At 38.7% G+C, this 13,235-nt stretch overlaps 1 protein-coding gene across 3 annotated transcripts in view; it reads left to right on the top strand.

Annotated features, from left to right (window-relative positions):
* Nucleotides 1-13,235, top strand: part of LOC122554193 (rho GTPase-activating protein 29-like) — a 124,321-nt gene that overhangs the window by 80,885 nt on the left and 30,201 nt on the right. For all 3 annotated transcript variants that reach the window (XM_043698842.1, XM_043698843.1, XM_043698844.1), the window contains 7 exons: nt 3,636-3,700; nt 7,041-7,151; nt 8,164-8,244; nt 8,400-8,588; nt 9,257-9,394; nt 9,567-9,757; nt 10,811-10,986. In XM_043698842.1, the coding sequence (XP_043554777.1) occupies nt 3,636-3,700; nt 7,041-7,151; nt 8,164-8,244; nt 8,400-8,588; nt 9,257-9,394; nt 9,567-9,757; nt 10,811-10,986 (951 nt within the window). The remainder of the gene's footprint in view (nt 1-3,635; nt 3,701-7,040; nt 7,152-8,163; nt 8,245-8,399; nt 8,589-9,256; nt 9,395-9,566; nt 9,758-10,810; nt 10,987-13,235) is intronic.

Below are 13,235 nucleotides of genomic sequence, written 5' to 3'. Positions count from 1 at the left end.
ATACCTCCTCTGTAATCTCCTTTTGAGGTGTTATATATCACTTCTGTGAAGGACCTTAGGAGGTTCCTTTTTGTTGAAGATGGTGATTGAATATAAATCCACTTTCCTTCCTATTTATTCCTACCTGTCCATCTCATTCCTCTTGTTACAGAGGAGAAATGGTCGAACCCCTCTGCTAACTAAACTGAAACCCCAACCCCAATCTGTTATGGCGGGAACAGAGGTTCCCTTCTAATAATTAAACCCAAAGCACCCAGAGAAGCTCACCTTGCTCCTCACAATCTGTTAAACGTGGTTAAATGAATGGAATCTCTGATACTCACTTTATAAGTAACAAGTAACAATTTATTTATTTAACAGTGAACAATTTAACAGAATTACTAACAAACCAAACAATTCCCCCCCTAACTACTAATTATTTTGTAACTGAACTAAATTATATTGGTGTGTGTTCCAATAAACAAAGATCCCACTTATATAAATCCAAGTGATAAGAAAACAATAAATTAAAACTTAGTCTCTGAAAGTTGACGCAGAATGTGTCTTCCGGAATTCTCTGTCTTCTCTGCTGTCTCTCCAGCCTTTCTTCTGCTGATCTCAAGTCACAAATGTCTTTCTTCTGCTGATCCTGCTGTAATTTCTTCTGTGAAGACTCTTAACTAGAAGTGTTGTGATATCTATTCTGCTGATTTTTTTTCGAGAGCTTAGTTATTTTGTGTGAGAGCTAAGTATTTATTTATTTCTCAGAGGACGGGTTTGTACTCTCTTCAGATGGCAGTTGGCTCTCGCACCGATTTTGAAAAACCCTCTGCTTATATACCATGGATGACATATCAATTTCCTTCCAATAACATTGGTATGACATTGTCAAAACCGTCAGATTTAAGTTCAGTTGGCTTTTCATTTTTAATTGGCTGATTCAAGCCAGTTGCCAAAACATCAAAACAAGCCAATTGATACATGTTTCAATTTCAGAACTGTCTGTAATCTGCAGCTGCTTACAGACACATTTTTCTGCATAAATGTCCAAGCTTAGTAAAGGACTTTATCTCTTAAGGCAACCATGCACTCTTTCCTCCTATCATGTTTGCAAACAATTCTAGCTTTCTGTCTTCCAATTCATGATTACTCTACACAATCATGAGTGGGGGGTTGTGAGTGTCTGAGAGAGTGTAGACACATACACATATACACTCTCTCTCTCAGACATTCACAAGCCCCCACCCCAGACATACACACAGGCACTCCGAGACACAGACACGCACACAGAAGCACACTCCCACACTCATACATGCATCCTCTCACAGACTTAGACCACTTAAAAACACACACACACACGTATATATCTTTGTGGGGTGAATTTGTACTTGCAGAGTTACATTGTACTTTGCTCAAAAACTGCATGAATCTATGTAAGACTCTTAACTAATTTTTTAAATGAGAAGCAGTCTAATCATTATGGCACAGACAACCGCACACACGGGGTGAACATCTTCAACACATTATCTGGGCTGACACCAATTGTTACAGTTAACCTGAGAATGTAACTTTTTAAAAAGGTTTTGTGATTTACATATGAAAGAAGTGAAGCTATCATGGTCATTCCAACAGATGAGAGACTTAACAAACAAGGTATTTTTCAATGTATGATTTTAGTTACATCACACTGTAAACTTTCGCTATAAATTCTGTGTCTTACAATTGTGTACTCCACAACCACATCTTGAAGAAGCAGCACTCAGAAAGCTAGTGCTTCCAATTAATTAAACCTGTTGGACTATAACCTGGTGTCGTGTGATTTTAACTTTGTACACCCCAGTCCAACACCGGCATCTCCAAATCATGTCTACTATAAAGTTGAGATAGATGAAGAAGTCAAATAGGGAAGTTAGAAGGAATTTAGTGTAGAGAATGGGAATCTAGCTACTACGGAAGTAATTGAAGTGAATTGTACAGATGTATTTATGGGCAAGACTGGATAGGAATTGCATTTTGGTAAAATAAACAAAGGCAAGACTTATGCATATAAAAGGAGTGCTGTAGATCAGGGAGACATACGGGTTCAGGTACATAATTCTTTGAAGTTTGCATCTTCTGTAGACACGGTTAAGAAGGTGTCTAGCACACCTGCCTTCATTGCTCAAATCTTTGGGACATTATGTTGAGGTTGTACAGGACATTGGTGAGGCCTCTTCTGGAGTACTGTGCCTAGTTCTGGTCTCCCTGTAGTAGGATTGATATTATTAAGCTAGAGAGGGTTCAAAAGAGATTTACCAGGACGTTGACAGGAATGGAGGGTTTGAGTTATGGGGAGAGGCTGGATAGGTTGGAACATGTTTCATTAGAGTGTAGAAGGTTGAGGGGTGACATTATAGAGGTTTATAGAGGGATATAAATAAGGTAAATGGCAGGTGGCTTTTCACTCGAGTGGGCAAATTCAAGACTAAGGGACATAGTTTTAAGGTGAGAGGAGAAAGATTAAAAAAAGACATGGGCAATATTTTTAGAGTAGAGTGGTTTATGTGTGGAATGAACTTCCAGAGGAAGTGGTCGATGCAGATACAGTTACAACATTTAAAATAAATTAGGTAAGTATATGAATAAGAAGGGAGGGATATGAGCCAAGTCCAAGGGCAGATGGAACTAGTACAGTTTGAGATTATGGTTGGCATGGTGTGGTTGGACCGAAGGGTTTGTTTCTGTTCTGTATGACTATGAATATAAGTAGGGCTGAGTGGTTGGCGTGGAGTGGTTGGACCGAAGGGTTTGTTTCTGTGCTGTATGACTGTATGAATATGAGTGGGGCTGAGGGTTATGCTGATAGTTAGCTATGGAAATATATGAAGAAATTTTAGTCGAGCATAAACACACACTGGATTGTTTGGACTAAATAATCTATTTTTATGCTCTATTTTTAACCTGTGCCATAACCTATATAATTCTTCTCCCTTTTTTTTATTCAAAGCCTGTCTTTGTCATATTTGCAATCTTTCAGTTCCCAGCAGTGCCTAATTGGAGTTGAATATTTTTGACTAGAAACTTTGCAATTTGTAACTCACGTTCCTCTCTGCTACATTTCATCTGGGCTTATATAACTTCATGACTTTATTGTGAAATTGGTAGCATCCTTTTCTTACAAAATACTTATTTAGTATCTCAGGCATGCTGCCTGCCGCCTCAAGAGGATTATATTTTTGGTTCCTACTATCAGTCCCACTTTTGCTTTGATTATCCTTGCCCGTGGGGAGTGTTGACCAAATGGTATTATCACTACATATGAATATAGATACCCAGCTAATGTTTTGGAGACCTATTTTTGAAACCCACCATGGCAGACAGTGAAATTTGAATTCAGTTAAAAAAATGTGGATTTAAGAGTCTAACAATATATATGAAATCATTGTTGATTGTCAGAAAAGCCCATTTGGTTCACCAATGTCCTTTTAAGGAAGGAAATCTACCACCTTTACCCATCTGCCTACATGTGACTATAGACCCATAACAGTATCTGTTTGTCTCTTACTTGCCTTATCGGCAATGATGGATGATCAATAAATGCTGGCTTAGCCAGCGATGCCATCATCTTGTGAATGAATTTTATTTCTAATCTTTTTTTATTTTTGTTAAACATCCAGATATGGAATATGCAAGAAGCTTTTCAAAATTGGCAGAGTCAGCTAAGACCTTTATTGGACAACAGGTAAATATGACACTGCCTAATATTGGGGAATGCAAGAGCTGTTGCAAAATATGCTCTTCAGTTATCAACATTCTGTTTCTTCTGAAGTAATTTTGTGACATATGTAGATAGGTAACATAGTGGTAATATCATCGGATTAGTAACGCAGAATCCAGGGCTAATGTTCCAGGGATGTGGGTTAGAAAGCCACGATGGTATATGGTGAGATTTGGTTTTTTTTAAGAAAGAGCTGGCCCTTTGGAGCTGATGTAACTACTGTTGGATTATCATTAAAATCATCTGGTTCACTGAAGTCCTTTAGTGAAGTTAACATCTGCCATCCTTACCTGACCGGGCTTTCGCGTGCCACCAGACTCTAGTATGGTTAACCCTTAACTACTATCTAGACAATTGGGAATGGGCAATAAATGCTGGCCTATCCAATCAACATGCACATCCCATGAACAAATTCAAGAAAAAGATTACAAATTGAGGATTTAGTAAGTGAGCAATTCATATAAGTCAAGCATGTTTAGGAGTGAATGAGCATTGAATATATGCACAAAATTCCTACAGTAGTAAATCAGGCACAAAAGTTTTAAGAGGTGTCAAAAGGGATGTGAATCAGTTCTTAAATTTACTCAGAATACTGATTAATACAGCTTATAATTGATAAGGCTGCCCCAGTAGGGGAGAAAGGATAATTGGCTGGGTAGGATAGGTGAGCTAAAGGTCTTCTGACCAAAATTTGATCCAAGAGCGTCAGAACTAGTAGCAGGAGTGGGCAGTTCAACCCCTTGAGGCTGCTCTGCCACTTGATACGATTATGGTTAATCTTGTCTCGGCTTCACATCCACTTTCTGTCTGCTTTCATAACCGTTCAGTCCTTTCTTCCCCACCTCCCAGTCATTAGCATAGATTGTAAACAGTTGAGGCCTGAGAACTGAACCCTGTGGCACCCCACTAGTTATATCTTGCCAACCAGAAAAAGACCCATTTATCCCAACTCTTCTTTCTATTGGTTAACCAGTCCTCTGTCCAAGTTAATGAATTACCCCGAACCTTGTGTATAAACTTTCCGTGCAGCACCTAATTAAATATCTTCTGGAAGTCCAGGTATGCTATATGGTCAGGATCTCATTTATCCCTGTCATTTACAACATCTTCAAAGAATTTTAGCACATTGTTAAACATGATTTACCGTCACAAGATTTACCTTCACAAAACCATGCTGACTCTGATGGAGTTTGTTTTGACTTTCCAAATATTCTGCTATTACTTCCTAAATAATGAATTCCAACAATTTCCCATATTAAACTAACATGGCCTGTAGTCTCTGAGGAAGGTACACTGGACCAGAGGATCTGTAAAATGTATCATAATGTTTTGGCCTTTGGATTGCTTTAAAAAGTGAGACAGATGGACATGGGTTAATGCTGTGAAGTTCTTACATATATTTTGAAAAAAGGTCAAAGTCATTCAAGAACTAAATGTACCAGTTCCCAGAGGAAATCTGACTGCAAACAAGAGCTTGGAAGAACCCCTGCAGTATCAATAGAATAAGATGATTATACTTTTGGGTTTATGACAAATAATGTAAAAATAAATTAAGCCATTATTTTTGTTTTGACTTCAAAGCAGAGAATTCAAAATTCAGTTGGGAAGCATCAAGAATTTTGTTCTGAAGCAAATTTTACTTTCATGCACAACAAGAGTTTGTTCAATTCAGGGACACCCAGTCATTGCAGCAGCAATGGTTTCCCTAATTTGTGGAGTTTCCAGGAGATAGTGAGGACTGCAGATGCTGGAGAAGTCAGAGTCAATAAAGTGTGGTGCTGGAAAAAGCACAGCAGGTCAGGCAACATCTGAGGAGCGAGAGAATCGACATTTTGGCTTAACCTCTCATCAGGACTGGGGAGAGGAAGGAGGCCAAGAATTAAATGGGAGGGTAGGGCTAGGGGAAAGATAGTTGGGATTGCAATAGGTGGGCGAAGATAGGAAATGATTGTGATAGGTCGGTGGGAAGCGTGGAGAGGATAGGTGGGAAGGAAGGTGGACAGACAGGTCAGATCAAGAGGATGGAGCCAAGTCAGATGGTTGGATCTGGGATGGGGAGGGGAGGTTTGGAAATTGAATTCAATGTTGAGGCCGTGTGATTGAAGGCCCCCAACGTGGAAGATGAGGTGTTCCTCCTCCAGTTTGTGGGTGGCCTTGTTTAGGCGGTGGAGGAGGCCCAGCATGGACACGTCATGGGGGGAATGGGAGGGGGAGTTGAAATGAATGGCTACAGGAAGGTGAGGTTGTTTGGTGCATATAGACTAGATATGTTCTCTGAACCGTTCCACGAGTAAATGAGGTTTGAGGATATGCAAGTAAATCATTGCCAGATTTGGAATGATCCTTGGGAGCTTGGATGGAAGTGAGGGAGAAGGTATCGGTGCAGGCTTTGCACCTCTTACGGCAGCAGGGGAAATGCCAAGCGTGGAGAGGGTGTTGGTGGGGAATGTGGACCTAACAAGTGAGTCACGGAGGGAACAGTCCCTATGGAATGCAGATAGGGGTAGGGAGGGAAATGTATTTTTGGTGGTGGGGGTCTGACTGTTGGTGGCAAAATGGCAGAGGATGATGTGCTGAATTTGGAGATTAGTGGGCTGGAATGTGATGACTAGGGGGATTCCCACCAATCCATTCCACACATCCCACTGATCTAACACAATCATTTCCTCCTACTTTCACCCACCTGTCGCCATCCCAGCTATCTCACTCCCATTTATATCTTAGCCCCCTTCCCCCTTCCCAGTTTTAATGAAGGTTTAAGCCTAAAACGTCAACACACTCTGCCCGACCTGCTGTGCTTTCTCCAGCATTACACTTTATTGACTTGAGAAGTTTCCAAACAAGTAGGGTTTGGGTTAGAAATCTTAACAGTGTTAGAATTTGAAAAATTTAGGTCATCAAAGTTATGAAGTGTTCATGCAATCAAACTTGCACGAATTGTGATGTTGTCTCTACAGTTCACGAAAGAGAAACTGGGAGGAGTTAAGCATAAACTCAACTCTTTGAGTTCGGAGTATCATATCTTCCAAATTGAATCTCTGTAATTTGGTGTTGGATATCAATTTGAAACTTAATTTTAATGTTTGTGTTAGCATTTTTCTAACTCCAATATTGGACAAGAAACAACCATACCAAGCTATGTTCTACTGTTAAAGAACATCTGCAGCCATGTTATTATGTCTTAGCGACTAACTCTGATGTTAATTAACCAAACAAATTAAACATAATACAGGTCTAATTTGGTATTTGACTTGTCCAGTAGTACCATTAGCTCGGATCATATTTTTATTTTATTTTTGAACAGGAGCACATGCCATTTCAATCAGTGTATATGTCTGCTTTTGACTATGATGTTGAGTATTGTCAAGCTCTTCTTCAAACTGGAGCAGGCCTCCAATCAAATAAATTTATTCAGGTGAGACCTTTGCATGGTTTAATTTCATTTTGCTGAGGGAAGTTTTGATTGCAATTGCAACATTTAAGAAGCATTTGGATGGGTAAATGAACAGGAAGGGTTTGGAGGGATATGGGCCGGGTGCTGGCAGGTGGGACTGGATTGGGTTGGGACATCTGCTCGGCATGGACGGGTTGGACCGAAGGGTCTGTCTCTATGACTCTATAATGATTATTGTTTCATTATTACAAGTTCAAATTTACTGGTATTTCATGACACCAGTTTCCCATTGAAATACTAATACAAAGGAAGTTTGTGTTCACTAAATACTGGCTCAACTTTTGTTTCGAGTTTATTTCCTAATTAGTTTACAGGTTGTTCTGGTACAATGTGTGTTTCGTTAATGCAAATTGGCTATAATGCGATTGACAAATTGTGGGCATTGTTTGGATAACACAAACTTTCTGCTGAACGGGTATAGCGGTCTTCTACAGCATGATTTTCTATAGTGGTTTTTCATAATGCAATTTTCTATCAGAGCGAGGTTGCAGAGGAACAACTGTCACATTATAGCAGAACGACCTGTATTGTTTTTTCAGAGACTTATCAAACCATTCCAGTTTCTTCTTAATTTTGGAGATATATGATTTTAATTTCTTTGTCTCATTCTCTCATTCCCTACCACTTTTGATCTCCATATGATGATCCTTGAGTGGATAGGCAAGTGATCTACTAAAAGGTGTACAGTAATAATATGAGAAACGAACAGTTTATTTTTCTTCTTCATTCCTTCTGTTTAGCATCTCATCAAGGTAATTTATTTTCAGCTTGTGTTTTTTGGGTGTGTAAAGTTGGCTCATATCTCCATAATCTTGAATGTGGGACTATATTGGGTGTTTAACAACATTTGAAAATTGCAGTTCAACTCTTGAAATATGATAAACTGAACTCATAATTTTTATAGTATGTTTAAAACTCAAAGTTGTCAAATGTTGTTACAAAACAACATCTTTGTTCCTCTGTGTTTTTGCAGCCACTTCTGTTGCGAAGGAATGAACTGGATAAGCAACGTAAAGAAATTAAAGAGCAATGGCAGCGAGAACAAAGAAAAATGGTACAATGTTCTATAATGTTTTAAGATAAGCATAAGTCTTTCTATAACGCAATTTTAACATTTAATCAGTTTTCTGACTTGCTCTTCATTCGTTGTTTTTAAAAGAACTGCGTATTAATATTCTAAATATTAAAATACTTTTCTGTACTTGTCAGCATGAAGCAGAAACATCCCATAGGAAAGCAAACCTATTGTACCTTCAACGCCAAGAAGAGTATGAGAAAGCCAGGTCTTCTACAGTGCGAGCAGAAGAGGAACATTTGAGTTTCAGTGGTGGGATAACTGGAACGTACAACAGACATCTTGAAAAAAAAAGAAAACTGGAAGAAGATGCCTTACAAAAAGTAATTGTTTAAACCATATTGTAATTTGCCACAGTTTTGTTTTGTCTGTCGTCTTTAGGAATGTTAACTGTTTTAACACAATTTAAGATTTTGAATTGTATATTTAATTGATTCAGTTTCATAGTAACATCATTATGTTGCCAGCAATTTGATAATTAAAAATACTAACTTTCTGAGGTGCAGAGTGAAGATTTCATTCAAGTAATCCCAATTTAAAATTTTATAGTACTCAACTGTTAAAGTTATCTATACAGTTATTTTACCCTTCAGTCTATGCTTCCTAAACTTGTATCTAGTGTAACCCCATGTTCATGCCCATCTTGCCTTCCCTTCATCTTCCATATTGCCATCTCCCACCACCTTCAGAGCAGTTGATAAAAGGGTGTGCAGAATGAACACTTGCCTTTTCACACAGTGCTGTCATGCAACAGGTATCAGATCTGTGTGGAGTTGGTCAGGTACATTGCTCATGAAAAACAGAAATGTTTTTCAGAGGCCACACAGCTGTCAGAGCAGCCTAAGCTTGTTGACAGTCACTTCTGCTTTGAAGCTTGTGACGCCAAAATCTTGTCTGGGAACGCCTGCCTTAAAGACTCAGTTACTTTGAACATTTGAGACAATAAAAATTGAATCCATGCACAATTGATCATTTTAAAACTGTTTTGCAGGCTGAAGAAGCTGAAGAACATTTCAAAGCTTCTATATTAGATGCCAATGAAAAACGAAGCAATATGGAAAACATCAAAAGTGATATACTTACACAATTACGTGAATTAGTCTACCAATGTGATCTTACATTAAAATCGGTAAGCTTCTGTTCTGTAAATGATGGTTGCGAAGTTATAATTTGTAATTATAGAAAGAATATGTTTGTGAAGTTCACAAAATTTTCTAACTTCTTAAAAACATTGTCACTTAAGTTGCAGTACTACTACCTTTTACAGGAAATATTTCAATAAGAATAACTGACTCTTTCAGGTGACAGTCAACTTGTTTCAGATGCAGCATGCCCAAGTAGTCTCCCTTCCTGTTAACTATCAATCGCTTTGTGAAAATACCAAGCTTTATGAACCAGGACAACAGTATTCAGAATTTGTCAAAAGTTTGCCAAAGGAAGAAGGTTCGATGGAGCCAGACTTATTTCAATATTCAGTTTCATCAAATGGTGGGTAAGTAATGACTCTCAACTGCTCCCTGAAATCGTGCGGTAAGCTACTCAGTTCAAGGTCAATTAGGGTTGGGTACCAAATATACTGTCAATATCCCATTGAAAAATACATATATTGAAGTGCATTGACAGCTGGTTTTAAATAATTTGGACGAAGAATTTATCTGCAAGAGTATGACTATGATCCTCAGAAAATTCATAAAGTCAACCTGTTGTGCCAGAGATTGTAATGTGGATGTTTTTGCTTGTGACTTTCAACTGTTTTTGGACTAAATTTTCATTTATAATGCAGACTGCTTGAATTGAGAAAACTTCTCCGTTTGATTCACCTGCGTTGGGAAAGGCATGATTTACACTCTGGGGAATTTGAGGTAGAGTTGCAGGATGTAGTTAGGTCTGCCCACTGAATGCAGAGCAGATATGGCCTGAAGGGCTACTGAATACTGGATAGCCCATCTCTTTTCTAACAGTGGTTCTCAGTTCTTTTTGTTTATATGAGGTGCCAAGACCTTCTCATACATTATTGCCTCATCCATTCCACCTTTTTGTGTTGCACTCATCCTAGTGGCCTCTCATACATCACACGCCAACTCATTTTTCTCTTTTCCCCCCCCTCCAGCATCTTGCTTTCTACCCTAACATTCTCCATGCCTGTTTAGCCAGTATGCACCATTAGTAGATCTCGGGAACCAGTTTAAGATCTAAATGTTTAGAAGAAATCTGTCTGTACGAAACAATCTCTGTTCATGAAAGTCCAATCGCAGTTTAAAGGCCCCTAAAGTAAGTAATCCCTTACCAAAACAGAGACAACAGCAAAAAAATTAAATTGCTTAGAAATGGTGATAGAAAGACATCCAGATCTGGGTCCTACCCACTTTTTTTTTTAAGTTTTGCTCGTCAGATATGTATCGTGTTTATTCAGAATGAAGTGAGGTTACCTTCCAATGCTATTCTTCCCTCACTCCCCTTCTCTACTGCTAACCCTTTACAGATACATATTTTTCAGTTTTGTTGAAATTAATTTCCTTACACCAATGTTTTCTTTCCTCTCTAGGCTTCCATTTCTTAAAAGAACAACAAATAGCCCTCATTCATCACAAGGAAATTTGTCACAGACTTCAGGAACCTCAGGTGATCTTACTGTTCAGTCACCTGATGTTGAAAATCTTCATCATATTAGATCAACTAATTCCGGAGAAAAGCCATCAAATAACACTTCTGATATACAAGGTGTTGGAACTCTTTTTTTTCACATGTAATATGTTCAATGCTTAATGTCTAATTACTTTAACATTAGGTCTTAGAGATTCGGTTATGTGTCTGATGATGCATTAGACACAATGTGTTCAACATGCTTGGTGAAATGCCTTGGACATTTACACAAAATAACTCTTTTTTTTCAGTAATGACATATTTTCATTGGGTTCATTTTAAATATTCAGGAGAATATTTGGATGAAGAGGTACTTTGTTAATAGGGTATGCTTTTTTGAAATCAGTTAGGCGAAAGTGAGGACTGCAGATGCTGGCGATTAGAGTCAAGGATGTGGTGCTGGAAAAGCACAGCAGGTCAGGCAGCATCCGAAGAAAAGGAAAATCGACGTTTCGGGCATAAGCCCTTCATCAGGAATGAGGCTGGGAGCTCGGGGGTGGAGAGAGAAAGGGAAGGGGTGGTGCCGGGGGAGAAGGTAGCTGAGAGTGCAATAGGTGGATGGAGGTGGGGGTAAAGGTGATAGGTCAAGGGAGGGTGGAGCAGATAGGTGGAGGTGTTGAAGTGTTCAGCCACAGGGCAGTGGGATTAGTTGATATGGGTGTCCCGGGGATGAAATTGGCTTGCCACTGTCCTCTTGGATAATTAGGTTCCCCTGACTTCTCCACACATCCTCTGAATGGAAAAAACAGATCACTTCATCCTCCTGTCCCTCCCACCAGTGGGAGCCAGTGCTGTTCTTTCTGCTTCCCTTCCATTGCTCTCGAGACGAAGAAGGACCCCTAGCAAGGTGTTGGTGATCAAACCACATCCTTTAAGCACATCCTTTATCCTGGTCTTTCTGTAAAATGCATAGCTAGGTATTTTATCAGAATTTCCAGAATAAATGTAACTAGTTGAAGTTTTGGAAAAGTTCCCCAGGAACTCACCTGATGTATTGTTGAAGTCCAATTTTAACTTTAAGCAATCATATTTCTCTGGGAAATGAACAGTAAAAGCTGATACGATCAGTAGCATTTGATTAACTCCTGTTCAGCTTGTGGTCATTAGGTGCAATATCCATTTATTTTGCAGTTTCACCCAATTTGTTTCGGTATAGAAAACACTTTAATGCTAGATAACTTAGAGGATTCAAACAAACATGGTCTCCATGGGAATTTCAGATTGCTGCACAATTTTAAAGGATTGTTGATTAGGAGAGGTTAGGAAATAAACTGTTCGCTAAAATTGCATACAATCAGTAATGAGTGCTTAATTGTCAATTAGCACCCTCCTAATCATTTAGCTGTTACTAGTATTGGCTTCAGTTCCCTAACCAAGATGGCAGCTGCATCAAACATTGTCCAATCCAGAATTGCAGCTTTAGACCTCACCTTCGTCACTTCTTTGGAGTTTAAAGCTTTGTCCAAAATCATACATCGCTCCATTACTTTCTCTTTCTCTTTTTCCCATCCTATCCCAACAAATATGAGCTACAGTTGCAAAGTAATGAACATAATGGAGTCAGAAATGCAGAACTAAGTTTAGGTTAAATGGTCAGGATCCCTAGAAGTTGAGTAATGCTGTCAGCTATTTGCTGCCATTAAGAGCCCATTGTCTACCAGACGAAGTGTCCACCATGGGCACTTTGCTTGCTTAATGAGTATTCCAGCTGAAGAGACCTGAAGCTGTGAATGTTAAAATTATGAAGAGGAGCACAAGAAGAGCTTCTTTGAGCTTCACAGGAATATCTTGGGGTCCTCTGACTCAAAACTCCAATCCCCTACCCTAACCTACATTTCCTGTGATTATCAAAGTCATGTTGGTCACTTAGTTGGAGCCAGTGAGTTGTATGTGGACATCCATTTTGGATGTAAAGTGCAGATTATCAAATATATTTTGTTGGAGTATGTTGCCATTGATTGGTCACTGGATGATTTAAAATCTATCCCGTTAATGTAAACTTCCTTGGTGCAGTATCTTAAATATAGATATACCAGTGCATTTCTACCAGAATATCAGATTTAACCTATGTAATTATAATTCGAGATGTAAAAATAAACTGTTAAAACCAGACCTGTATAACTAATCCTGTTGTAAATTTCCTGTCTAAATTATCCCCTTATCATTTTTTGCGCTCAGATCTCTTCTACTGTATTGAAGATATTAATTAATCTCGTATTACTACACAAAATATTTTCATTAGTCACTAGAAATAATTAGGTGCTCAACATGGAATCCATGTCAGATTTTTGTCTCTTTTTCACTCAAGGTCTGATCAACAGACAGCA

This window comes from Chiloscyllium plagiosum, chromosome 11 (assembly GCF_004010195.1).
Source record: "Chiloscyllium plagiosum isolate BGI_BamShark_2017 chromosome 11, ASM401019v2, whole genome shotgun sequence".
Classification (NCBI taxonomy): Eukaryota; Metazoa; Chordata; class Chondrichthyes; order Orectolobiformes; family Hemiscylliidae; genus Chiloscyllium; species Chiloscyllium plagiosum.
Note: the sequence above shows the minus strand (reverse complement) of the source record. Positions and strands in the feature narration are given on the sequence as shown.